This window comes from Bubalus bubalis, chromosome 5, assembly GCF_019923935.1.
Source record: "Bubalus bubalis isolate 160015118507 breed Murrah chromosome 5, NDDB_SH_1, whole genome shotgun sequence".
NCBI lineage: Eukaryota > Metazoa > Chordata > Mammalia > Artiodactyla > Bovidae > Bubalus > Bubalus bubalis.
Window position 1 is genome coordinate 76,981,293 of NC_059161.1, and position 26,051 is coordinate 77,007,343.

Here is a 26,051-nt window from a genome sequence, read left to right on the forward strand (position 1 = left end):
CCCGCCCCTGCTGGAGCCACTTTATTGCACACCCTTCCCCTCCCCTAGGCCAGCGGGGTAGTCAGCTCTGGTGAAGGGAAAGGGAGGTACCCTGCAAGGGAAAGACTAGACATGCACAAATCTGAATGCCACACCCTGGCACCATCCAGCTTCTGGGCAAAAAGAGGGGATGTACAAAACGGCCCATAGGACTGCTCTCAACCGATATTTAGGACCAGCTGAACAGTGGTAGGGGGTGCGTGGAAAGGAATAGGCACTTGGATGGAGATTTGGAGGTTAAAAAACCCAAACAGACCCTCCCTGCCAGTTCTAGGCCCTTACCCAGCTCCTCAAGTGACAGGGAGCCAGAAAAGAGAGACCCCAGCAGGAGGCCAGCCTCCCTGGGCGCCTCCCTGAAACCAGGCTCCCATTCAGGGAAAGGTAGTGAGCTGTCCTGCCTCCATCTCCTAGTCCTGCTCACAGATTCCCAGGCACACGCAGCCTAGAGCCCTCCCTGATCCCCGAGCACACGCAGCCTAGAGCCAAGCACACGCAGCCTAGAGCCAAGCACATGCAGCCTAGAGCCCTCCTTGCCTCCCGAAACAGCCCAGTGACAGCCACCCAGAAAAGGGTCCTGTTTATTTCATTTCTGAAAGCTGCAGGCCTTGACTTCCTCGGGGCTCCGGCCTCATGGGCCTGTGCTAACCGGCACAGCTCCTGTCGACGCCGCTGGCTGCGAACCCCCAAACTGGTGGGCCCCAGAGGGAGGGGGAAGGTCCCCGAGACACGGCCCCGGCCTTGACCACCCTGTTCTTCAGCTTTAGGCTCGGTCTGACTGGAGGGAATGGGAAATCGGGCGGTCATGCCTGATTCCTCGACGGGTGACCCTCAGCAGCCATGGGAGACGGGGGAGGTCTGTTTGTTCAACATCAATCACCTGAAGAGGAAGGAAGAGGGGGATGGAGTCGTCTGCCCCGGCCCCCTGGGGAGCCCCCGGGAGGCCCCCTCTTCTGTTCCCTGAGGAGTGAAGCCCTGCACACTGGGGCAGGCGGGGGGAGGGCGTTTGGGAGCCTTGGCCCCACCGTCCGGCAGGTTTGCTGCACGGCGAGGAAGACAGGGGGGCTGGCCCCGGGCTCGTGCAGGGGTGCAGGTCAGCCCGGGATCCGGCCGGTGCTCCCGGGCCTGCTGCGCTGCCCCCCAGAAAGGCAGCAGAAGGTAATGCTGGAGACTCCCGGCTGTCAGCCAGGAAGGAGGTAGGCTGGTGAGGTGAACCCGGCACCGTCCTTTTGGGTCCCTGGTGCCGGCAGCCGGGCAGTGCTTGAACAACTGTAATGCTTCAGGATGCCGCGGGCACATCCCCAAGCTCAGATGTCAGGAGCCAGTGGGATCCTGCTTAGCCTGTAAAGAAAGGCCGCGGTTAGTGTCTCCTGCCCAGGTGGAGAGGCCAGAACCCCGGCCAGGGACCCGCACCGTCAGCTTTCAGGGGCAGCGGGCTGGTCAGGCCCCCCACTCTCCTCCCGGAGCGCCTGTGTCTCCTGACAAGAACGCTATTCTCATCCCTGGCTACACCTTAGAATCATTGGGAAAGCTTATGAAAATCCCCAACTCCAAGCAGCAGTCAGAGCCTCTGAGGCCAAGACCCAGGCATCTGTTCCTTTTAAAAGCTCCCCTGGGGATTCCACTGCAGCCACAGGTTAAGAGGAGGGGAAACGGAATTCAGGTGGTTTCTTTAGGCTCTTTGGTTACAGCTCTGAATCAGGAAGTAAAAATCCACTAAAATAAAAATGTGAGCTCTCTGTAAATAGACTACATATCACAGCAAGGAAAATTTATGTCGGCACTAAAATTAGAACTTCCTGCCCCTAAGGGTTGTTTCGGGAAATCTTTCTAAGAAGCTGTCAAATTGTCTCCCTGTGGGTATTTAGGAGGATGGGTTCTCCTCTTGTCGGAATGCGACATGGGATACCTCCTCAACCCAGAGACCCTCTGAAACTCTAGGAATAGCCGTGAGCTCTGCTCCCAGCTTCCCTACCTCCTGCGGACCTCAGGGGACACCTGTCATTTAGTGAATCCCGGCTCTGTGCACCCTTCCCTCCCAGCAGAGTGGGTCTCTCATCCCATTTAATCCCTTCATTAGCACCAGGAGGTGGAATCTCTGGGAATGTGGTCGAGCTCAGAGCCAAAGAAACTTCCCAGGGCCGCACGGTGAGTGAGGAGCAGGCAGGGTCACACTCGGTAGGAATCTCTGCAGACTCTTTGGTTCCCAGATGGGGAAGTGACAGACATAAGGATGATGGGGAAGACGTGGGAGGTGCGTGCATGCACATGTGAGTGTGTATATGTGTAAACAGGACCACCCCTGCTTCTGAGATTCTGTCCTTCCTTCTCTTTGGTGTTCAAACGCACCTTCGAAAGTGAGACTTCTAGATGGCAGGGCTTTTTTCCCTTCCAATGGTGCTTACTTGGTAATATGAGAAGCCAGTCACTCTGTTATTCTCCAGCTTTCTTTTGTGAATTTTACACAAAATCCAAAGGCTGAGCCCCGCTGCATCTGCCAGTATCCCCCCGACTTCCACCCTCCCCGAGCCCAGGAGTGGACTCCCGTCCGACGATGACGCAGAGCCTCTAACAGGGGCCTGCAGGCCGGGCCAGTTCTCCCAGCTCTGCTCTGTGTTTCCTGGGTCATCGCCACTCTGAGGACGGTTGTATGGTTAAAGGAGCTGGTCTGGGCGTCAGGCAGAGGCCACGTTCATGCAGAGCTGGACACGGCCACAAATCCACGTGGCCGCCCTGAGGCCCACCCGCATCCTCCAGAGCACAGTGAAAGCCTCCACCTGGTCAGCACAGCGACTAACCTGGGGGCAAGGTCAAAGCCCTGGACTGTGGACCCCTGTCATCACACCTGCCTGGCCAGGCACGGGGCCTGTGCCCCTGGGGCAAGGACTGCTTGAGGACCCGGCCTCCCTACCCCTGCACAGCGGGCACTCCTCACCCTTCAATGATGCGGTTGTTGTCCTGGAGGTCAGACGCCAGCACCTTCATCTCCCCATGGAGCTCTTGCATGCTGTTCAAGGCCAAGCAAGAGAGGCAGTGGTGGCTAAGGACCAAGGCAAGCCTCCGCCTAGACCTTTCCTGGGAGCCCCCCTTCCCCCACAGCCCCACCGAGCCTCGTTCCTGCCTACCGGGCCTGGCAAGGGGCAAAGCCCCTAACACACACACACACACATGCTCACACGCTCACACCCCCTCTCTGGCACTTACTGGAGAACTAGGTCCTTCAGCACAGGGCTGGGATAAGGAGCTGTCGGGGGTGGGGAGGCCTGAGCCCCCTGTGTTCTCTCCTGCAGGAGCTGGTGAGATAGTCGGTCAAGGATCTGAAAGAGCCACGCTTTAGTCAGAAGGGATAAACCAGCTCAGGTGCTGGGCGCAGTGGAGGTGTGGGGAGGCATAAGAAATGCGTAACAAAATTATCCCCAGGCAACATCCCTGGAGTGTCAGGAATTTCCTGCAAGCCCCCCCTTCTTATCCTGGGAGCATGGGGCTCCCCTGTCAGGCTCCCCTCTGTGTCTGACCTGTACCTGTCAGGACACAGTTGAGTCAGAAGATGCAGAGAAGGTGTGGGGGCAGCCCAGCACCGTCTCTGAAAGAATGTGTCCAGTGCTGGGGAGAGGAGGAGCTGTGTGGACCTTACTCCTTGAAGAACAGCCCCTCTCTGTCCCTGCTGGCAAGGCAAGTGGCCTCTCAGAGTTGCTTGAGTTGGTCTTTTGAGCAGAACAGATCAGAAGACCAAGGAGTGTTCAGGTCACCTCCCTCGGGGAGCCTCCCAGGTTGCACAGGGCCCAGAAGATGCCCCAGGGTTTGGGAGCCTCTGCCCTGTTAGCGAGCATGCTTGTTCTGAGAACGCTGGGCACTGCCTTCTATCCTGGCGGGTCAGAGACCCTCCACGCCACACCAGAGTGCTCAGACGTGGTCAAGCACGGCTCTGCCCTGAGGCAGGGGAATGGCCTGGATGCCTCCCAGGCATCCGACTGGCGCGGCCATGCTTGGCACGGCTAGGGCCCCGAAGCGGCCCACCTTGCTGAGACTCTCCTGGGCTCCCTGGGCTTCCGTGTTGCAGGCGGCCACGGAGCAGCCCACCAGGCGCAGGTGGCTCCTGGTCTCGTGCACCAGCCTGGAGAGGGCAGAGAGGCGTCAGGGCCCGGCCCACCGCCGGCCAGCACAGACACAGAGAGGCTTCCTACGCAGAGGCTGGGGCGCTGGCCGCCCACCCTGCCCCTGCCTTTCCAGGAGCCCTCAGCCCACACCTGCCCCAGGTAAGGGTGCTGACGAGGGTCCTGGAGAACCAGCACTGTGGGGGCTGCACTCCCCTCCCGGGCTGGGGTGCACAAGCCAGTAAGCACAAGCCTCGCTTAGTAAGCGAGGGCCTGAGTCAGGCTCCGAAGAGGCCAGACGCCTGCTCTGGGGTGCTCAAACCGGGGCCTGCTGACGCCCCCATCTCCAGAGCAATATATATTATCATATGTGAGACAGATTGCCAGTCCAGGTTCGATGCATGAGACAGGGCGCTCAGGGCCAGTGCACTGGGATTACCCAGAGGGATGGGATAGGGTGGGAGGTGGGAGAGGGGTTCAGGATGGGGGACACGTGTATACCCGTGGCTGAGTCATTTCAATGTATGGCAAAAACCACCACAATACTATAAAGTAATTAGCCTCCAATTAAAATAAAATAATTAATTTTAAAAAGACTCTTAAGAATTCTCTCTCTAAGCAGAGGGAGTGAGCAAGGACACTGCCCCGCAACATTAAAAGGACGCCAGCTCCCAGAGGCTTCAGCCATTACTCGACTCTCAGCCCTGTGACGCATCAGAGTCTCTGCTGCTGCTGCTGCTGAGTCGCTTCAGTCGTGTCCAACTCTGTGCGACCCCATAGACGGCAGCCCACCAGGCTCCCCCGTCCCTGGGATTCTCCAGGCAAGAACACTGGAGTGGGTTGCCATTTCCTTCTCCAATGCATGAAAGTGAAAAGTGAAAGTGAACTCGCTCAGTCGTGTCTGACTCTTAGCGACCCCATGGACTGCAGCCTACCAGGCTCCTCCGTCCATGGGATTTTCCAGGCAAGAGTACTGGAGTGGGGTGCCATTGCCTTCTCTGTAGAATCACTGAGCAGCATTCAAAGGCCACTGGCCAAACCCAACTCCAGACCATTAGGTCAGAATGGGGGGTGGCCTCCGGCAGGGGAGGCGGAAGCAGTCTTCTAAGGTGAGTCTCCTCTCCATCCACAGAACCCGCCGCTCCTGGGAAGCGGCCCTCTCGTCTCAGGGAGGGGCTTGTCTGAGGGGCAGAGACCAAACACTCCCACAGGGGACAGCGTGGAGGGGGCTCCACATGGGGGCCCGCCTGCCCCTGCTTCCCAGGCCACGTGTCCCCATCTCAGTCCCCAGAGAGGGGGCTTCTGAACACAACCACCTGGGACGATGGAGAGAATCTAGATTTTAGACGCAGTCATACCCATATGCTAGTCCTGGGTCTGCTATTTACTAGTGGTGTGGTATTAAAGCAGCAGCTGTTGTGTGAGCCTCAGTTTCCTCATCTGTGAAATGGGGTGATAGTATCCACTGCAGAGGGCAGACCTTGTGAGATTAAGTGAGTTAACAGAAATCACCCAGCAGACTGCCTGGTCCACCCAGGGCCACAGAACCACCTTTCTTTGTTGTTGCTTTTGTTCCTCTAGTACCACCTCCCTCTCAGCTGGGGCTCTGCAAAGCCCAGGGCTGTCTGAGGCCAGGAAGGGCCAGGCCTGGAGGGCCCTGGGAACCGAGTTCAGAAGGGAGGGCCAGTGTTACCTCATTCGCTTGCCATGTGTGACCAGGGATGCCTGGTACTTCTGCACGCATTCCTCCTGGAACACCTGCAGGAGCCTTTTGGCTAAATGACTAAAATTCACCCTGAAAAGATAGAAACCGAGGCACAGAGATGAGCAGCCAGAGCCACCTGAGCACAAGCCTAGACTCCCGGCGCCTCCAGCGCCCAAGTGTCCATCCCCTTGGTCTAGAGCAGGGCCACCTCCCCAAAGGAGGTGACGGTGCTCGCTCACATGCATGGTGATGGTCAGAGTGGTCAGCACACAGCACACCCCAGCAGAGGGATGTGCGAGAAGGATCAGGGGTCTCAGGAAACACACACACACTTGAGCTCAGCCCCCAGAGAGAAGGAGAGATGGTCATGTGTGTGTGTGTGTGGTCAGGGGTGAGGGAATGTAACTGGCAGAGTGAGTCCTCAAATAAGTATGAAGTCAGGGAGGCTTCCTGGAAGAAGAGAGTGTCCAGGTGACAGAGAAGCAGAGGGACATCCAAAGGAGAGCCTGGGTTAGAGCAGAAAGAGCCCAGAGCAGAAAGTAGTACATGGTTAATCAGCGAGGGCAACAGGAAAGGAAAACCCTCACACAATTGTGTTCATACCAGGCGTCAATCCAGTCCCATCAAGACTGCTGCTGAGAAACGCGCCCCGTCCCCAGCCCCAGAGTTAGTGCCCCCCAGCTTTCCTCCTGCCCGGCTGGGGCCTGGGGCCAGGGCCCTTTACCACCTCGTGTCTGGCACAGAGACTCACAGTCCCCTGGCAACACCCACCCCCCGGCTCACCCGCCTGCTGGGGCACAGGCCACTCACTTATCCAGCTTGTGAATCTGCTCCTCGTTGTAGCCCAGCCCTGAAGGAGACAGACAGGGCCGAGGTCACGCATGCGATCGGTCAGCAGAGCAGACGGCGCGAGGGCCGGGCGAGCTGCAAGGGTGAAGGCAGAAGCCTGGGCCCTGCCCGATGCTCCCAGCCCTGCAGAGCCAGAAGGACAGGCCGAGGGAGACTAGCACCCAAGACCCTGCATTATGAGCAGGCAGAGGCCCACGTGGACCAGGCAAGCCCACGCATCAGGGGTGGCGGGACGGGCGCCCAGGGACCGCTCCAGGTAGGCACCGGCGGATGAGACGGGCCTTGAAGGATGTGACCTGACCCCTCATCCAGTCCTCCTCCCCGCAAGGTAGATGCTAACAGCTGGCGGACTCCATCCCTGAATATTCAGGCTGCAGACAGCTGGGCTCTGCAGCAAGGGGTTGCCCAAGCCAGGCCACCACCACTGACCTTCCCTTCTCAGCCCAGCACCGTTGCCAGCAGGGCTGAGCTTCTCACTGCCTTGGCTGCGGCCTAATGCTCTCTGCACTGGGGAGGTGCTGCCCTCTCCTGGACTCCAGGGGAATGGCCTCTGGTTAGCGGCAGAAACATGAGGTGATAAGGCGGTTCCTGCCGCTGGGGGTCGCCTCCCTCCCTGGCCTCTGTCCTGGGCCCTGCGCTCAGCTGACTGTGAGGTCCAGGTGATCCAGGACAAGGCCCGGGTCTGCCTCCTTCCTGTTATCATAGCAGGGTGCTGTAGGCAATTGATTTTTGCCTTATCCGTCCCTTGTAGCACATAGGATGGGAGTGAAGGGAAAGGGAGAAAGTGCCCTGAAAATGACGGGGCATTTTCCACAATGCCATCTTTCCCCAGGTGTTGGCAGTGAACTGTTATTTGTCCTGGTTCTTTATACACTTGAATAAAGGACTCTTACAGACTGATCCAAGTGAAATTCTTTTTTAGGCTGTAAAATGGGGTGGCTCAAAGCAGCTGGACCCAGGTTGCTCGGGCTACTTAACTTTCCTGTGTCTCAGTTTCCTTATCTATAAAATGGGGAGGTTAATAGTGTCTTACGATTTTTATGAGCATCACATAATTTTTAAAAATATACCCACTGTCCATAGAACAGTGCCCAGCACACAGGAGGTGCTCAGAGTGCAGTGGTCACAGGATGGCGGGATTCCAGTGCTGGAGGCAGAGAAACCTCCGGAAGTCTCCTAACGTCACAGCAAAGGTGGTCAGCTGGGTGTCAGGCCAGGCTTCTTGAGCCCATGGCCCCCTGGCCTCAGGGACCAGGGCAGTCTTGGTTTTCCCATCTCCTGAGCTGTGCTCCCTCCAAGGTCATCAGACCCAGAGGCAGGACTGAGGCTCCCAAGGAGAGACCACCATCTTTCAGAAACTGCATGTCCAACACGGCGGCCGTGTGGCTGCTTTGAACTTGGAGGGTGGCCAGTGCAGCTAATATGACAGAGAACCTGAATTTTTGTTTTAACGAATTCAATTATATTTAAAAACTAAAGCAGTGTGCAATGTTTTTTCCCTATCAAACACAGCTTTATTGTTTTGGTAAAAGTACATGTAATTCTGTTAAAGAAATCAGCTTCTGAATAGAGATGCCCAGTAAGTGTAAAATACACGTGGGTCTGCGAAGACTTAGCACAGAATAAGACTGGAAAATATCTCTTTAATAATTGTTTCTATTGATTACATGCTGAAATGACAATTTGAATATATTGGGTGAAATAAAATACATTATTAAAGTAAATTTCACCTGTTTCTACTTTTTACATTTTGGCTACTAGCTAACTTAAAATTACAAATGTGCCTGGCATTATATTTCTATGGGACAGTACTTTTTAGATAATCTTAGGGGTGGAAGAGAGCTTTGCAATCAAGTCCAAGCCCTCAAATGTCGATTTCCTGCACATGAGGAAATGCTAGGGGCACGTGGGCAAGAGGGTCAGTTCCTGGAATGTGTTACCTCCCGAACCCCCCGAGTCAGCTGGGGCCTCCCCAGGCTCCCCGTCCTGCACCAGCGACGCTAACTGGTGTTTCCCCCCATCCTCCCCTTTCTGGAAAGCTTGACGACCTTAGTGAGCCACAGACACACGGACAGGGAAGCACTTCTTAAACCATAAAGTGCTCTGAGAAGATGGGGGTCTCGGTCAGGCCACCTTTCCTATAGCACCCAGGTCTCAGCGGAGCCCCCAGGTGGCAATGGGTGCAGGAAAGGCTCAGGCCCCTCAGTGGTCTGCAGGGAGTCCCCCACCCCTCCCCACCTCCCGTACCCCAGGCCAGCTGCACCACCCGATGCTGCTGCGGTATTAGGAACAGCCAGCTAACTGGAGGGAAGGGGGGGGGGGCGGTTTGCTCTCCCTGCGGCTCACCTGGCCTCATTCTGGATTTCTTGAACTGTTTGTAGGTGAGGTACATCTTGTCCAAACAGCACTGAATCTGCTGGATGCTGTGGGCAGGAGACAGAAGAATCGAACCGCACGGGTCAAGGTGAGGGAGGCAGGGACGGCTGTGGGAGAAGGAGGCTGTCTCCCTGCAGGAGGAGCCTCGTTTTGGGGGGCCACAGTTCTAGGAGCCAGTCTGGGAGTGGGGTAACTCTTCTGTTTGAGGCATCTTCTGCTTAGCTAGTCATTTCTCATTCCTGTGTTTATTCTCTCTCTCTCTCACACACAGACACACAGACACACACACACACACACACACACACACACGAAAGAAGCCAGGCAGGACACGTGGCAGGAAGGTGGTCTTTGCTGCCCAACAGGGCTTGAGAAGAGGTTCTGGGAAGGAGCCCTGGGGCCTGGAACAGGAGAGGTGGTGGCATCTGCGTGCCAGAGCCCAGGAGGAACTTCTGTCCCCTGGCAAAAGCAAAAGTCGTGTTTTCTGCGCACGGAGAAAGAACTTAAAGAAGCAACAACCCTTGTTTGAAATGAGGATGACTCCAGGTCCTTGGTCCTGCCTGTAGACGGGGAGCTCAGGAGATGACCTCTCTACCCTCTCAGCCTGGGCTCTAAGGTCGTGACTGTTTCGTCCTTTTCTTTTCCAGGATACACCCTGTTTGAGATGTTGGGGTGTGTGAGGGCAGTTCTTCCCCACCCCCCGTCCTGTTTGGCTTCACTTCCTCCATGCAGCTCCCCCCAGGACCCCGTCTCTGCTATTTCTGGAGAGCCCACACTTGTTCCCAGGATCCTGCAGACCCCAGGACCCTCCCCAGCCTGGGATCTGGAGTAGACAAGATCCTAGGTTCAGTCTTTATCCAAAATAATGGAGCCAGAAGTGTTTCAAATTCAGAACCACCCTCTGATTTGAGAAAGATGGGTCAGCACGCACACACTGTATGATGGACGGCCCTGGGGAGTCTAGGCAGCACCCCGTCATCACACACCTTCAACCTTCAGGATCATAAGAACAGTCACGTAAGTGGGATAAAGAAAGACCAGGAAGAGCCTCGTGTCAGTTAGCGCCAAGTTCTGCAGCTAAGACAGTGAAGAATCAGCTCCGAGGTGTTCAGAGCTTTCTGAATTCAGAATTGGGGACAGGGGCGTGTGGCTCCATGCGGACACTGACTGTGGGGGCTGGAGGAGCGGCCACGCCCTGGTCAAGGCCCAGGAGGCAGGCAGGGGCTCCGCACACAGGCCGTGGGGGAAGCGGTGATGGGGATTTTCCTGTTTGTCTGAACGAAGTCTGGGGATTCAGAGGGGTAAATCCCTGGTGTAGGCCAACCACACAGGCTCTGGCAGCAGGCAGACCTGACCTAGGGCCCTATCCTTTGTCATTTCTTGGCTGTGTCTCGGGGCAGATGAAGCCCCGTTATCTATAAAAGGAGCACAAGAGTAGTAGCATCATTACTGATTTGAAGATGACCTGAGATGATAGAAGTAGGAGGACCCAGTCCAGGGTCTGACCAGAGCAAGGCTTCCGAAGAGGTGGGAACGCGATGTTTCTTCCATTAGAATTACTGCACCTCTAAGACTCGTAATTCACTAACTCCCAGCTGGGGCGGGACCCCAGATCCTTGCCTCCTCTGGGCAGTCTCACGGGAGGGCCTTGGGTTCCCCACCGTGATCCGCAGACCCCGGCATCCTTGCCAAGAGAAGAGGGGAGGCAGGCTGACTCCTAACGGGGCCACCCGGCCCTTTGCGGCCTCCACCCTTGCCCCACCTCCAGCCCGCCAAGAAGAAAATCCCACAGACCTTCTGTCCTCATGTACCTGATCCCGGTTCTTCACCAGCTCAGAACGCAGGTCGCTCAGGGTCTTCTGAGTTTCTGTGATATTGTGGGAGCATCTGGAGAGGACCTCAGCCAACTGGGGGACATGAAGGCAGACCCCGCGGGGTCCTCAGCGAGGCTCGGATGGGAGCCTGGCCAGACCCCTGCTCTCAGCTCTGCTCCTGGCCGCCCATCAGCCCAGCCTCACTCACATTCCGCAGCCTGGACCTCAGCTCTGCAGTCCTCTTCAGGTCCTGGAGCTCAGGCACCCCGGCCACACCGCTAAACCTCGAGGGAAGGGTGAAAACAGATGTAAGGATCGGGCTCAGTGGCAAAGAATCCGCCCGCCAAGCTAGAGACGCGGGTTCGATCCCTGGGTCAGAAAGTTCGCCCGGGGAAGGACATGGAACCCACTCCGGTGTTCTCACCTGGGAAATCCCAGGCACAGAGAAGCCTGGTGGCTGCAGTCCATGGGGTCACAAAGAGTCAGACACATCTTAGTGACTCAACAACAACAGTAAAAGAACACAACGACCAGACGCCAAGCGCGGTCTCGGATGGGATCCTGGTTTGGGGTGAAACCAGCCAGAAAAGAACACTTGGGGGATAACTAGGGAAATCTGAACATGGACACGCCCTATAGATGAAATGTACTGACCTGGAGGAGCATAAGCTTAGAAAAGCAGGTTATAAAATAGCAGGCACAGGGAAATGCCATGTTGGTTAACACACACAGGTAACAGAAAACCACAGATATAGGCAGACATCATGTCTCTTCCGTGGCAGGATATAGCATTTTAATTTCATTTTTGCTGGTCTGTATTTTCTAACTTAGTACAATTAGCATACCATATTATGCTGTTTTTATACCATAATAATTAAGGAAGGAGAACCCTGTGTGTTTTGGCATGGGAATGGGAGGGCGGGGGTGGGGAGGAAGGAGGATTGGAGAGAATCAGGCAGGAAGCGGTGGGGGCTCCCGGAAGGCAGGGCAGGTCTACTCACCACACCTGCAGTGTCTAAGACAGTGCTCGCACCAGCAGGCGCCCCACACAGAGTGCCGAATGGACTATTCAGCACAGGGACGGATTTCAGGGCATGGGATACTTGTGCAGAAGAGGATGAGGCTGCCCAGCCCAGCTGGACCAGGAGTCGGGAGGGGCAGGTCAGAGTCCTAGCCCCGGCTGCCACACCCCTGTCTGCAGGATCTGGGTAATCACTTTATCTTCCAAGCCTCAGGCTCTTCACCCATATAATGGGGACACAAACCTCCTTCCTGCCCCCATAAAAGGTGATTGTGGGATCAAAGAACACATTCACACAAACACAGTCTTTTTGGGGGTGGGGAAGCCCTGGGAGTCCCCATGTCAGTCAGTCCTGGGGCCTGAGTGGGGCCTGCGGATGGCAGGGGGGCTTCGGGACAAAGGCCAGGGTACCAGGGCATCTCGGGCGCCCACGCCTGGGGGTGAGGCGAGGCTCCAGGTCGGGAGGACAGCCCCTTAGTGCCACATGCCTGGGCTCTTCTGATGTGCGATTTGGTCATAATACTGTTTCGGGTTCTCTGTGGGAGGCAGCTAGTGTCATCAGACCTCAGAAGAGCCTGCCGGCCTGAGCATGTCCCGCAAAGAACAGGACTGGGAGGCTCTGGGGCTGGGAGGCCCTGAGGTCAGTCAGTCCTCTCAGTTTGAAAAGGAGGAAACAGGGGCCCAGGTAGGGAAGGCACCAGGTGGTGGACACCAGCTGCGGGTCAGTGATGAGCCTGGGCCAGCGCCCTCCTTCTTGGGGGGCCGAAACCGGCCCCAGAGCAGGCACTCTCCTGGCCCTGCACTCTCCTGGCCCTGAACTCTCCACGCCCACCACGCCTCAGGAGAGACCCTGGAGCCCAACAGGGAGAAACTGCACCAGCAGACCCTGCGACTCCAGCCCTGGGGCTACCTGGGGCCCCACACTCTCAGCCCAGGGAAGACGGGCAAACACCCAAGTGCTCTCTCTGCACGTTTCCTTCCCACTCCAGAACCTTACTGGTCATTTTACTGGGTCCTGGGGCTGCAAGCATTCTCCCCTCCCCTCTGTCCCTCTCCAGCTCCTCAGCAGGACATCTTCCATCATGACCATGGCTTCAGCAAACCTCACAGCACCTCCCCACCCCTCCAGTCACCGCCCCCTTCTCTCTCCCCGCACAGGGCCTTCAGCTATTCACTCACATTCTGGCCTTAAAAAGTCTCACTTCTTCCAGGAAGACCTCCCTGGTTTCTTCTACCCATCTCTAGTCTCCCTTCACCCAACCGTCCGGCCGCCTGCACGTGCCAGGGAAGGGCTGTCTCCTCCAGGAAAGTGGGGGCCCTCTGCAGGCCTGGGGCCACGTCACCCCTGGAGGCCTGCTCTGTGCCCTAGCAGAGCCCTGCTCAGAGGAGCTTCACCAGAGCACACCAGCCGACCCCGCCCTCTGCAGCCCTTTGTCTCTGCCACCATCTGGTGGGGGTTCGGCCATGCCGGGACTCATCTGGAGACCCCCGCCTCCCCCTCGGTGCATAGCCAGCGCCCTGTCTGTCCACTGTCAGAGCTGCCGCCGACCGGTGCCAGGAGGAAGGCAGGTCTGCAGTGCTGACCTGCTTCTGGGGAACTCCCAGGACTTCCTGAGGACAGGGGCTGTGGGGCGAGGGGCAGGGGGGCCAGGCCTGTCCGGCACAGCCTCTGCTCTCTGTCACCGCTCGTCACCAGGAACGGCTCCAGCTGCCCTCGGGTTCCCTGGGCCGCAGGGCCCCCTCTCCCAGCTGCACCGCAGCGCGGGCACCTGCCCAGCAGTGCGCTGGCCACCAGACTCTTCCTGCGGCTCGTTTCCTGCAGCTTGGTTTCTTCCTCCCCAGTCTCTCCCTTTTCCAAATCCATCACCCTGAACTGGCCCAAGTCAGAGGGTGGAGGGTGTGCAGCTCCCAGGACTGGGGCAGGGAGTCCTTGGAGGTGAGGACGCAGAGGCCCAGGGGAGGCGGGAGGAGTATACTGGGGATGAGCCTGCCTGCACCTCCGTCCTGCAGGCCCAGGGGCCCGTGTGGGTGTGGGTGTTTCTCCCAGAGCCCTGCCCCAGGGCCCGGGGCAGCTGAGGGTCTCACTTTTCAGAGAGCGGATGGGGAGGCCAGAAGCCCCTTCTCCTGGAGGCAGGGGGGCTGCCTCGGAGCCTGAGGGGCAGGGCCCTCACAGGCCCACAGCCCAGAGGGACTGGAAAGCGGGGGAGGTGAGTGCGGCCAGCTGGCGGTGGGGGGCATGCCCTCTCCGCTCAGCCTGCCAGGGAGGTCGGCAGCTCTGAACTGGAGGAGGCAAAGGGCACTGTTGGAAAGCCCGGGAGAGGAACACACAGAGAGGAGGGGCCGGCCCCACGCCCGCTGCGGCCCCGTCCCGGGAGGACACCCACCTCTCAGGACCAAGGCTGCTGCTGAGGAAGAGGAGAGCCATCCTCGCGAGCTCCAGCGTCCGCCTGCACGTGGCCTGGAGCATCTCCCTGCCGAAGGGAGCCCGATCAGAGCCGCCTCCTTCTGGAACCGAGGGCCCAGCCCCAGGGCGGTGCTGAAGGGGGCCTGGGCTGCCTCTCCTGCCCACCCACCCAGCCCTCAGGGCACTCACACGAACCAGTGCAGCCCCCGAACGGTCAGCTCCTGCCCCCCTAGCAGAGTCCGTGCCAGCCGCAGGGCCTGGTAGCCGGCACCCAAGATGCCCTGAAACACACAGCGGGGCAGGGTGACGTCCTGCTCCCTGACCCCTGCAGGAACCCTCCTCCCTGCCAGCCGGCGGCCGCCCCCTCACCTTAGCTGTGCTGTAATCTGCCTGCAGGTCCACTTTGGGGACAAACTTGGGAACGTCCAGAGCGGCTGCGGATGAAGACTGGGTCAGAGAGGGACGCCCGTCTGGCCCTGGGCGAGGTCTGAGCACATCTTCCCCAGCCCCAGCTCACAGTCGGCCCGCACCGCCTATCGGCCGCCTCCAGCTTCCCGGCTTGCCTGGAGCCCCACCTCCTAAGCCTTAAATGCCCTGAATGTGCTTCTTTATGTTTTCCCTGGTGGCTCAGCGGGTAAAGAATCTGCCCACAATGCAGGTAGACCTGGGTTCAATCCCTGGATTGGTTCAGTCCTCTGGTAGAAGGGAAAGGCTACCCACTCCAGTGTTCTGGCCTGGAGAATCCAAGGACTGTATAGTCCAGGGTTAGGGTTAGACACGACTGAGTCAAGGGCAATCACAGCGCTTCTTTTACAGTTGCAGTCCCTCACTGCCCCCTTGTGCCCACTTTGAAGAATGACAGCCAAGGCAGCAGAAAAGAGACTCAAACCACTCCTCCCAGCCCGGGGGGGTCACCGAGTTCCACAGGACTGAGCAAACTGGGGCTTCCCTCATGGCTCAGACGGTAAAGAATCCACCTGCAATGCAGGAGACCCCGGTTCACTCCCTGGGTGGGAAAGATCCCCTGGAGAAGGGAATGGCAACACATTCCAGTATTCTTGCCTGGAGAATTCCATGGGCAGAGGAGCCTGGAGGGCTACAGTCCACAGGGTCCCAAAGAGTGGGACACAATTGAGTGACTAACACTCCTCACACTCGGGGGTTTTAAGGTGAATTCCCCTCCCAGCCTTGGGGACCCTGAGAAGGAGGAAGAAATTGGCATCATTCAAACAAGGAGTGATTTTTTGCTAGAACTTGCAGAACAGAGTTCTGGGCCCCTGACCGCCTGCCCTTCTCTCCAGCAGCTTGGGCCCCTGCTTCCTCCAACACAAACTCAGAGGTTTCCCATCAGGCATGGACTGAAGGCAGCAGGTGAAATCCAGCCCTCCCTGTTTCCCTTGGAGTTTCTATCACAGATCTCTGGATGCCGTGACGCAGGTTGGTCCAGCCACCGGCCCGAGTCCCATGGCATTTCAGAGGCGTTTACGGAATTAGAACCCAGAGATGCCTCCACACCCCGGGGGCCCAAAGACATACCCACAAAGCAAATGAACCAATATCCTGGATTATAAGCCTCTGGCCCTTGGAAGAGAAAGTGAGGAGAAAAGGTCCAGCCTGGGTGGCCCTACTCACGGTCCCTGAAGGCCAGCCCCTTGGGGGGCTCGCTGGCTGTGCTGAACAGGGTCAGGGGGCTGCTCGCCGTGGTGTGGGCGATGTGCTGAGCAGAGAGGCCGGGCTCGAGGACACACAGGTGACCCTCAAAGAGGTACTCCTGGTGCTGGGGGGCCACGCCGGTCTGCTCGTACACGGCCTCCAGGAAGATGGCTATCCTAGAAAACCAGGAACAGAGGCAGGAGAGGAGGAGGCAAGGGGGCGTCAACAGGCAGGAATCGGCGTCAACAGGCAGGAATCAGCGTCAGGGTGACCTACACACAGCCAAGACTTGGGCTCCGCTTTTCAGCGGGAGGGACTGGGTGATTTTTCTCTCCAGGGTTGGGAGACAAAGGGTAGAGTTGGTGTCCTGTGGCGGAAGCAGACAAAGTCCAGTGTCCAGCCTCTGCCTTCACGGCCTCTCCTGCCACGCTCCCTAGAGGCACCTAGGGGGCCTCGTCCCCTTGGGTCACCCAGGACTAGGACTCACCTAGTCCCCAAGCAAGCTCCAGAAATAAAGGGTTCTACCAGCAATCCACTGGGGAGTGCACTGGCGGTGAGCATGTGCTTGCACACACACACCCCCCTCAAGAGGTTTCTGATGCACGTCAGCTTTGTAAAGGTTGCTGAATCTCTCAGGTTCCCAGCAAGGAACAGTGGTTAACTTGATGGAACTAGTACTTCCACAACCTGAGGTTGGACCCAGAAGCTTCTGTATCTGAGCGCCCCACAGAGCCCGGCAGGACAGGCCCCTGGGCCCGGGGCGGGGCTGGGGGGCGTGGGGGGCGGGACGGAGAGGAGGGGCCCCGCGCTTGCGCCGCTCACGTGTTGTGCGCGTGGACGTAGACACGGTGCAGGACGGCCTGGGGCAGGGAGAACACGTGGATCACGCCTCGCTGCAGGATGTCGCTGGTCTCCGCGAAGAACTGGTCGAAGCCCCAGCACTTGGCCTGCTCCACCTCCAGGATGTTGGCCAGGATGGGCACCAGCTGGCTCTGCAGACCCCTGCCCCCGGGACATGGAGACAGTCAGGGGCTGGGGGCCCAGACTTAACCTCCCGGAGGAGGTAATGGGGGCGTCGGGTGAGAAAGCCCTGGAGAGCAAGGATCGAGGGGGTGCGGCAGGGTGGGGTGGGGAGGAAAAGCCAGAAGGGTCTTCCAGCTCCAGGGGGAGAAACTGGGGCCGGGAAGGGAGGGGGGGAACCCAAGCCAGTGGCACAGTGGGGGCTCCCACTGGGCCAGGCCTCTGCGGAGAGGAGGACCCAGGGCTGGGCTGGGGTCCGCATCCCCCCTCCTGCGGGCTCTCACTCACATGGACAGCTGACAGGTGATGGGCAGGGTGTAGCTCCACTCCAGGGGCCCATTCTCCCGCCTCTGGGTGCCCGCAATGGCCCCGGCTGGCTTCTCCGTAGTGATGCGGTACCTGGGGGCGGGGAGTGGGCAGGACCAAGTCACCAGGAACCCCCGCCCTGCCCATGATGCTTCCAAGGGAGGACAGACTCGGCCTGGAGGCTCAGAGACTTGCTGGCTCCTCTGTCTGTTTCATTGGTCCCTCACCGCTCATCCGTGCCCTCCTGCCTCCCCCCACTTGCCCGTGCTGTGCTTGGTCCCTCCCCTCCCCTGCACCCCACAGTCCACCCTCCCCTCCTCTAAAGTCCAGCTACTCTGCCAGCCCCCACCCAAGGCAGACTTCTTCCCCTTTCCCTAACTTAACACGGGTTCCGCCCGGCTTGACCCCTGAGCTGAAGGAGAACCAACCTTCCTGCAAATCCACCTGAAACCTCTTTTCTCTGGTGGTGCCCTCAGTGGGAGCAGCCACAGCCTCTGGATGAGACAGCAGGAAACCCCGAGGGACCTGAGATCATGAGGCTGGATTCTTGCCCCTACCCCCGCCCCGTCCTTTGCCCTGGCAGGCTTTGTGACCTTGGGCGGATTGCTTTGGAAACCTCAGCTGAGATGTGGTCAGCCCAAACGGGGTTGGGGTGGGGCTCAAGGGAAGCACTGGACTGGGATGTGGTCTCCCATCATCCAGGGACAAGGCTTGGCTTCTTGTCTGATGGACCAACATCCAAGCATCTAAAGGGATTGTGCGGGCACCCCAGGTCCTCCGGGCCAGCTGTCCGAGGCCAAATGGGGGACCCAGCGGGGACCAGTGGGATGCCCAGGCCCGCCCCCTGCCCTGTGGTCCCCGTGGGTCCCCATGGGTCGCCGTACATGATCTCCTTGTTGCGCCGGGGCCCGCCAAACGGGACGAAGGGCAGGCTGCCGGTGGCTGCGTGGTACAGGGTCACCCCGATGCTCCAAAGATCCACGGTCACCCCAAAAGCTTTCTGCTGGGGCTTGCGAAGCACTGCCCGCTCGTACATGTCAGGGTGCTGCCGCCGGGGAACCAGAGAGCAGTCAGGGAGGGGGAGGGGGCAAGGGCCTGAGCACCCCTGGACCCCCGCCCGCCCCCCCATTCAGAGTCCCTTCTCCCACCTCCAGGAGGAAGGAGAACTGTCAAAATACATCTCCTGGGTCATCTCCAAAGTGAGTGTGCCACAGGCTTATCAGCCTCTGCTCTGGGGAAAGTGGTGAGCAGCAAGCTCCATCCTCCACAAGGATCTGATCAAGGGCTTGATTGAACAAGGGAGGCCTGGCCCGGGGCCTGGCAGGGGGTCTATGCAGGGGGCCTGGGCAGGGGGTCTCTGCAGGGGGCCTGGGCAGGAGGTCTATGCAGGGGGTCTGGCAAGGGGCCTTGGCAAGGGGTCTATGTGGGGGGGCCTGGGCAGGGGGTCTCTGCAGGGGGCCTGGCAGGGGGTCTCTGCAGGGGGCCTGGCAGGGCGTCTCTGCAGGGGGCCTTGGCAGGGCGTCTCTGCAGGGGGTCTGGGCAGAGGGTTTGGGCAGGGGACCTGGCAGGGGGTCTATGCAGGGGGCCTCTGCAGGGGGCCTGGGCAGGGGGTCTGGGTAGGGGGTCTATTCAGGGGGTTTGGGCAGGGATCTGGGCAGGGGGTCTGGGCAGGGGGCCTGGGCAGGGGGCCTGGAAAGGAGTCTGGGCAGGCCTCAGCACTGACCTTTTGGCCTTGGAGAAGAGAATGAATTATTCTGGGGTTAGGGTTAGGGGTGAGGGATGACCCTCCTGGACCCAGGGGGATTGGATGGGGCCCCCAGAGGGGCGCCAAGAGTCCCAGGGCGCGGGCCGGCCCCCACGCCGCTCACCAGGTACTCCTCGGTGCCGTAGACCGAGACGAACTTCTCGTCGTCGTCCAGCTCGCGGGCGGCCCCGAAGTCGGTCAGCTTGTAGATGCTCTGGCCCTCCTCGCCCAGCAGGCGCATGATGTTCCCGGGCTTGATGTCGCGGTGCACGATGCCGTTCTCCCGCAGGTGGTTCATGCCGGCCGCTGCCACGGACGCGGGGCTGCTAGTGGCTCCAGCTGGGGCCGGCCCAGCGGCGGGGCCCGTCCCGGGGAGGAGCCACGGACAGAGGGTGACACCCAGGGGTCCCCAGGGGCCTCGGGAACAGCAGGAGGACAGAGATGGACATGGGGCAAGGGACAGGGGTCTCGAGTGTGTGGAGCGTCAGGGTAGCCTGTGGTTCCCTGGAAACCCGAGAGGATGGTGGCCCTGCTTCCCAGCGGAGGGCGCTCAGCTACTCCCCATCTTTTTTTTTTTAAATTGTGGTAAACTGTACCTAACAATGGAGAAGGCAATGGCACCCCACTCCAGTATCCTTGCCTGGAAAATCCCATGGACAGAGGAGCCTGGTGGGCTGCAGTCCATGGGGTTGCAAAGAGTCGGGCGACTGAGCGACTAACATTAACTACCTAACAAAATTTACATTTTAACCATTTTTAAGTGTACGCATCAGTGGCATTAAATACATTGACATGGCTGTGCAGCATCACCGCGTGTCTCCAGACCTCTGTCAGTGTCCCAGACAGGAATTCCACCCGTTAAGCACTCACTCTCCACCCCGTCACCCTCAGGCGCTGGCAATCACATTCTACTTATTGCTGCCATGGACTGAATCTCTCTGCTGCTGCTGCTGCTAAGTCGCTTCAGTCGTGTCCGACTCTGTGCGACCCCATAGACGGAAGCTCACCAGGCTCCCCCGTCCCTGGGATTCTCCAGGCAAGAACACTGGAATGGGCTGCCCCAGCGGCAGTAGGTTGCCATTTCCTTCTCCAATGCATGGAAGTGAAAAGTGAAAGTGAAGTCGCTCAGTTGTGTCTGACCCTCAGCGACCCCATGGACTGCAGCCTACCAGGCTCCTCCCATGGGATTTTCCAGGCAAGAGTACTGGAGTGGGGTGCCTCTAGATTCCTCATATAATAAGGATCATATAGTAGTTGTCCTTGTGTGGCTGGCTTTTTTCACTCAGCACAGTGTCTTCCAGGTTCATCCAAGTGTCGGAATTTCCTTCTTTTTTAAGACTAACTAGTTAATCCATCACTTGCGTGTTGCACACTTTGTTTATCCGTTCACTTGTCTGACCTGTGGATTGTTTTTGCCCTTTGGCTATTACTGTTCCTCATAGCCAAGAGGCAAGAACAATAGCCAAGAGGAGATGGTGAGGCAGTCCATGGGGGTCACTGACAGTCGGACATGACTGAGCAGCTGAACAGCAACAGCATTATGAATCACAACAGCATCATGAATCGAGCCGTCATGAACAACGGTGTTTTTAATTGTACTCTGGAACTGGAGTTGTAAACTGCCAGTCTGCAGGAAGCAGACCCTGGGTTCTGTCCGCTCACTAGCGTCTGTCCCAGGTCTGTGCACGGGGCGCCTCTTAGGTGCCAGCGTTCTTGTGTCTGGATGCTTCTTCCAGAAACTGCACACCCCCTGGGACTCTGCCTGCCGCTGAGGGCGGGGTCTGAGGCTGGCCTGGGCAGGGGAGGGGACGCCCGGGGCGTCAGGGAGGGGCTCACCCACGCAGCGCAGCACCACCAGGAACTCATCCTCGGGCAGCCCGAAGGCGTTCTCGGGGCTCTCCAGCACGCTCAGCAGGCTCCCGCTCGAGCAGTACTCCATGACCAGCACCTTCTGCCGGCCGGCCCCCTGTGGGAGAGGGACGGGGTCTTGGGGAGGGCACTTCTCCCCTTTCCAGAGCCGCAGTGGCTCGGCCACGGGCCCAGAGCCCCCATTTTATAGGTTTCCACTTCTGGCTGGCCTTCCCTCCTCTGACCTCAAACTGAGCCCAAGGTCACCTTTTCCAGGAAGACTTCCTTGATTAGGCCCCACTCCACAGCCTGATTTTCCTATGCAGTGCCCCCAGCCCCTTGGCAGCCTTTCCTCCTCTCTAGGTGACCCACTTATGGGCGTGTGCCGGGTCTCTATTATTCCGTGACCTGACTGGGTCAAAGACAAGACCGCGCTCCTCTGACCGAGCACTGGACCCACCGTCTCCTCCACCGCGAAGAGCTTGATGATGTTCTGATGGTTCAGCTTCCGCAGGACCTCAAACTCCCTCACCTGCACCTCGCGGGGCCTCAGGTAGCTGGCCGTGTTGAAGACCTTCACAGCAACCAGCTCCCCGGATTTCTGCCGTGGGGGTAACAGAAGTGGCACCCCTGCCCTGGGAAGCACACCCCGACTCCCAGTTTCCGTTCAGACTCGGAAGAGCTAACCCCAGGGATGAGCCAGGGTAGCCTGGTTGGGGATGGGGGCTCCCACCCTGAGCTCCTTCCCCTCCCCAGGGGCCCCACGGCCGGGCCTGCCCGCAGCACGGGGAGATGGCAGGACCCTGGCACACCTGATAGCCGGGAGGGGACGGTTTGTGTTACTGCTGTTGTTGCTACTGGCAGTAACTACGGGGTGTTAGCAGCACCGTCCTGTCTGGCTTCAGCGCTTGAGTCCAAGACCGTGCGGCGCGTCTCGTGTATCCAGTACAGCCGTCAAGGCGATAAAGGCCGGATAAACCCAAACGGGTCCTGCTGCCCCCCTGCTGTTCCTAGATTTGCCGCCAGCTCCCCTGGACGTTGGCTCGCGTCTTTGTCCCTCTCTCTCCAGCCGCAAAGCGTGCCCAATGGGCATCACCCCAGAAGCCCTTTTCAGACCCCCGCGCCCCTGCCCTGCCTCAGACAATGCGGATCAGAGGAGCCTGCCCAGACACGCCCCAGCCCCAAGGCCCGCTGGGGACCGCCTTCCCGGGTGCGGGGCGGGGTGGGCCGGGTGGGCTCCCACCTTGTTGCGGGCCTTGTACACGCTGGCCGTGGCCCCCTGCCCCAGCAGGTCATCCGTGTGCCACAGGTAGTTGACAGTGCTCTGCATGTCCCGCTTCCGGCCGGCCGGCCGCCTTCCGCCCTAAAGAGCACACTCGTGTCCAGGGCGGCCCCTGACCCGGGATGGACACTGGGGACCCGGCCGGTAGCTATGCCTGAGACCACCCTGCTGAGGGGCTCCACACAGTCTCTCCGGAGGCCAGGGGGCAGGGGCAGAAATGGAAAGCACAGGAAGATTAAGTAACTTCCCCCAAAAGTAGCCCCGCCGCCAGGCCCTCAGCACACAGCCTGGCCCGGTCCCCTCGCAGGGCTTTGTCCTCTCCCGACCCCGCACGCCCTTGTCGTCCCCGCCCCAGGCAGGCCACTCTGCAGGGACAAGCCCGTTTCTCTGCCACCTCTCCTCGGCACTGGGAGTTCTGGGTTTTGGCATCCAGGCCTGGATTGTCCCAGAAAGCAGAAAGTGCTTGAAGGAACGGCTCCAGGTCAGACAGCGTCACCCACATCACCACAAATCTCCAGGATTGCAACACGAGCCGGGGCCTTCCCCAGTGCTCCCGGGGCCACCACTTCCTGCTGCTGTCAGCCACGGCCAGCAAGCCGGCCTGGCTAGGTCAGCGCTGCTCGGGGAGGTGTGTGTGAGCGAGCATGTGTGCATGAGTGTGTGTGTGTGTGTGAGAGTGAGCATGTATGCACGGGTGTGTGTGTGTGTGAGTGAGCATGTGTGCACGGGTGTGTGTATGAGCGAGCATGTGTGCACGGGTGTGTGTGTGTGTGAGTGAGCATGTATGCACAGGTGTGTGTGTGTGTGTGTGTGTGGAGGGTTAGGGGAGGCAGGAGACCATCACATCCAGAAGCTCTGGCGGCCTCTGGAGGATCTGAAACCCCTCTGCGGCTCTATTCCCCGTATTTGCCCCCACGCCCTTCTCCCCAAAAGCCAGTTCCTCTCAATCAACTGACTGCAGAGCAAGCAACCTCAGGAGTTACATTCAGGGCTGCTCTGAAGAGCGGGGCCAGGGCTGGTCTTCATGAGAGGGGCCCCCACCCACTAGATACTCTCGGATGAGGCCGGACTAGCCAGGGCTGCTTCCTGTTCTACCATCTCAAAGGTGGTCAACCCTATGGTCACCATGCCTGGAATCCCACGGCTCCTTAGCTTCGAGCCTTCTCTAAGTTTTTTTTTTTTTTTTTAAATGGGAATCTTAAGGTCAATCCCTTGAGCCAGAGGCCGCTTGGAGAGATCAGGGGTCAATTCCAGTTTCAGAAGACGGATTGGTGTTTGCATTTTATAGAAGCTGTGAAGGGATGAGTCTCTCTGAAGACAAGGTAATAGCTCAGCAGAAATGAGCTGGTGAGGTTTTCCCCTCCAAGGCTGTGGAGGAATCAGCCTGCGGGCCTGGGGCTGAGGAACCAGGTAAGATATCCTGAAATCAAGGCCAAAGGTCCAGCCAGGGGAGGCATCAGCTCGTCCAGAGTCCTCCCCAGGGTTGGTGCTGGGGCCTCGCGTAGCTGTAGGTGCAAGGGAAGGGCAGCTGGCGCAGAGAGCAGAGTCCCACAGGGCTGGTGTGCCTTGGGCTCTCCTGGTCCCGCCAGGGCTGTGCCCAGGGTCCGACAGCAACACATCTGATCAGGTGTGCGTGCTCCGCGGCCCCCAGCACAGCAGCTGGTGCCCAGAAGGGTGGTGCTGGGACGGATGAGGGTGGTGGGCGGCGGAGCCACGAACCAGCTGCTCCACCCCCTCCCCCTCCGTCTCCAGGTGCTACAACGGCCAGAAGCACTTACCCTGCGGATCAGGCAGAGACTCTCCCCGGCAAGAGTGTGCTATGCTTTCTGTCTGTGGCCAGTCCAGGAGCTGAGCTGCACCGGAAAGAGGAGGGCGGATGAGAGGCAGCCCTGGGCGCTGTTCACTCTCAGCCTCCATCAGAGGCCTCCTGGCCCCAGCCCTTTAACCCCTTCCTGTTTGTCAACCTCCCCCACAGAGCCGGGGGTTTCCAGCCTAGACCGATCCCGCTCCAGGAGACTGTCCTCGCCACTCCCACCCTCCAGGGGCTCGGGCCAGTGAGCGGGACCCTAGGAGAGGTAAGAGTCAGCCCCAGAAGCGAGGCAGAAAAGGAAATTACAGAGGCAGCGCTGGAGGCTGGCATCCGACGCTTGGACTGGAGTGTCTGAGTTCTCTGCGCCGTAAGAAACCCTCCCCGCCTCTCAGGGCTTCCAAGCCGTCCTTTGCAAGGGTGCCCATCTGAGATGGCGCACAGGGCACCTCGGGGTGGGGGGCAGCAGCCTCAGAGAGATACGCGGCAGGGGCAGGAGCCCGCAGAGCCAACCCTGGCCGGCCAGCACCCTGGCACTTCACTGATTGCTGTCCTGCAGCCGCCTGGCTCCCAGACACCCCCATTCAACCCTCCTCCCCCCAGCGTGGACTCTGCACACTCACCCCATCTCAGCTGTGGGACAGGCAGGCTGTGGGACTGCGAGGCACCCCCAGACTTTCAGGGCTTGCTGCCCTGCACGGGCCGCATCCGTAGCATCCTGGTGGCCATGGGTCTCGGAGACCTGAAGAAACTCAGCCCTCGGCTCTCCACTCTCCCACTTCCTGATTTCGTTCCTTCTCTCTCTTAAAGAGACAGAGGCAGCCGGCGGCTGCCACCAGCCTGGCAGGAAGGAGAAAGAGGATGCTCTGAGTTCCCAAGTGCAGGCGACAGAACCTGATCTGAGCCACGAAAGAGGCCGGGCACTGAGGCTGGGCGGCTGTGGTGGGCTGCGGGGTGCTATTTCTGTATCTCCCTGTGGTTCACCCAAGCAGGGAAGTTTGGAACTCAGCCCACAGTCTACAGAGCAGGTTGGGCCAGTTAACCAAGTGAAGAACTGCCTGGGAAAGCCAACTTCCCACACCCAGGAGCCCCAGGGAGGACCAGGACATCCAGCCAGCCACTTCTAGGAGTTTGGTCTGACTCATCTTTCCAGGGAGCCTGCAGAGGTCTTAGAGGAAGCGCCGGAGCCCAGGTTATGCCCTCCTGGATGACCTCGAGCACAGCACACGACCCCTGCCAGACGGTCTTCTCACCCAAGGCCCGAGGACGGTCACATTTACCCCACTGGGTGTGAGGGTGACATGGCAGAGCCCACTTGGGAACACCTGGGAAACTGCACAGTGCTTTACAGACAGGCACTGAGGTCAATGAGGTTCACACACTTTCAGGAATTTGCCCACAATCTTCAGAGGCCAGCTGAGGCTGGAACCCAGGGGTGCCAACTGCCCAGTCAGGACTCCAGATCTGCAGATCAAGTTCCTGAGAAGGCTGGAGAGGCCTGCCCAGCTCCGGTCAGCTCCCAGATGGCAGTGGATAAGAAACGGTTAAAGCCAGGAAATTCCATGTTTCAATAGAAAGCTGGAGGGACTTTCCCAAGGCCACACCTGGTGGTTTCCTCTGGCAGCCCCACCCCCAGCACAGTGGCACCAGAACAGGAGCCCATGCTCTCGGAGGTGCGCCCTGCCGCCACCCCCACAGGCGTGACCCAGAGGGGCTGCCCTGCCGGCTCCTGCAGCAGGACCAGGAGAAACGTCCCTCAGACCTTGTGTTCTGCACTCAGAATTCCCAGCTTTCCCCGTCTGCTATACGGTAGAATTGTACTTCCTTGAGACCTCTGATTTGGCAGGGCCATGTGATTTCTATTTTTTAAATTTACTTTATTTTTTCCTTTAAAAAAAATCCTTTTGCTGTCATTTCTTTTTCTTTTTTTTCTGCATTGGGTATTTGTTGCTTTGCATAGACTTTCTCTCGTTGCAGCAAACAGAGGCTACTCCTGGTTGCTGTGAGGTGGCTTCTTTTGTGGCAGAGCACAGGCGCTAGGTGCGCGGGCCTCAGCAGTTGCAGCCCGTAGAGCTCAGGTTCAGCAGTCGTGGCT

At 59.0% G+C, this 26,051-nt stretch overlaps 1 protein-coding gene across 10 annotated transcripts; it reads right to left on the reverse strand.

Moving 5' to 3' along the window:
* Positions 1-590: 590 nt before the first annotated feature.
* Positions 591-24,755, reverse strand: IKBKE (inhibitor of nuclear factor kappa B kinase subunit epsilon). Of its 10 annotated transcripts, none has more exons than XM_025277750.3 (22): positions 24,580-24,754; positions 23,928-24,002; positions 22,111-22,230; positions 21,328-21,468; positions 20,856-20,985; positions 19,144-19,325; positions 18,160-18,320; positions 17,258-17,368; positions 16,772-16,951; positions 15,929-16,125; positions 14,666-14,730; positions 14,492-14,577; positions 14,277-14,363; positions 11,080-11,149; positions 10,852-10,964; positions 9,031-9,107; positions 6,646-6,685; positions 5,824-5,925; positions 4,054-4,150; positions 3,241-3,353; positions 2,972-3,043; positions 591-1,377 (listed from the first exon to the last, which is right to left on the reverse strand). In XM_025277750.3, the coding sequence occupies exons 3-22, from the start codon at positions 22,195-22,197 to the stop codon at positions 1,344-1,346; spliced, it is 2,145 nt and encodes a 714-aa protein (XP_025133535.1). In that variant the 5' UTR covers positions 22,198-22,230; positions 23,928-24,002; positions 24,580-24,754; the 3' UTR covers positions 591-1,343. The 10 variants fall into 10 exon arrangements, 7 of the variants coding, with proteins under 7 accessions (XP_025133535.1, XP_006052860.1, XP_006052859.1 ...); XM_006052798.4 differs by having other exon boundaries at positions 11,080-11,155; XM_006052797.4 differs by having other exon boundaries at positions 14,486-14,577.
* Positions 24,756-26,051: the final 1,296 nt, after the last annotated feature.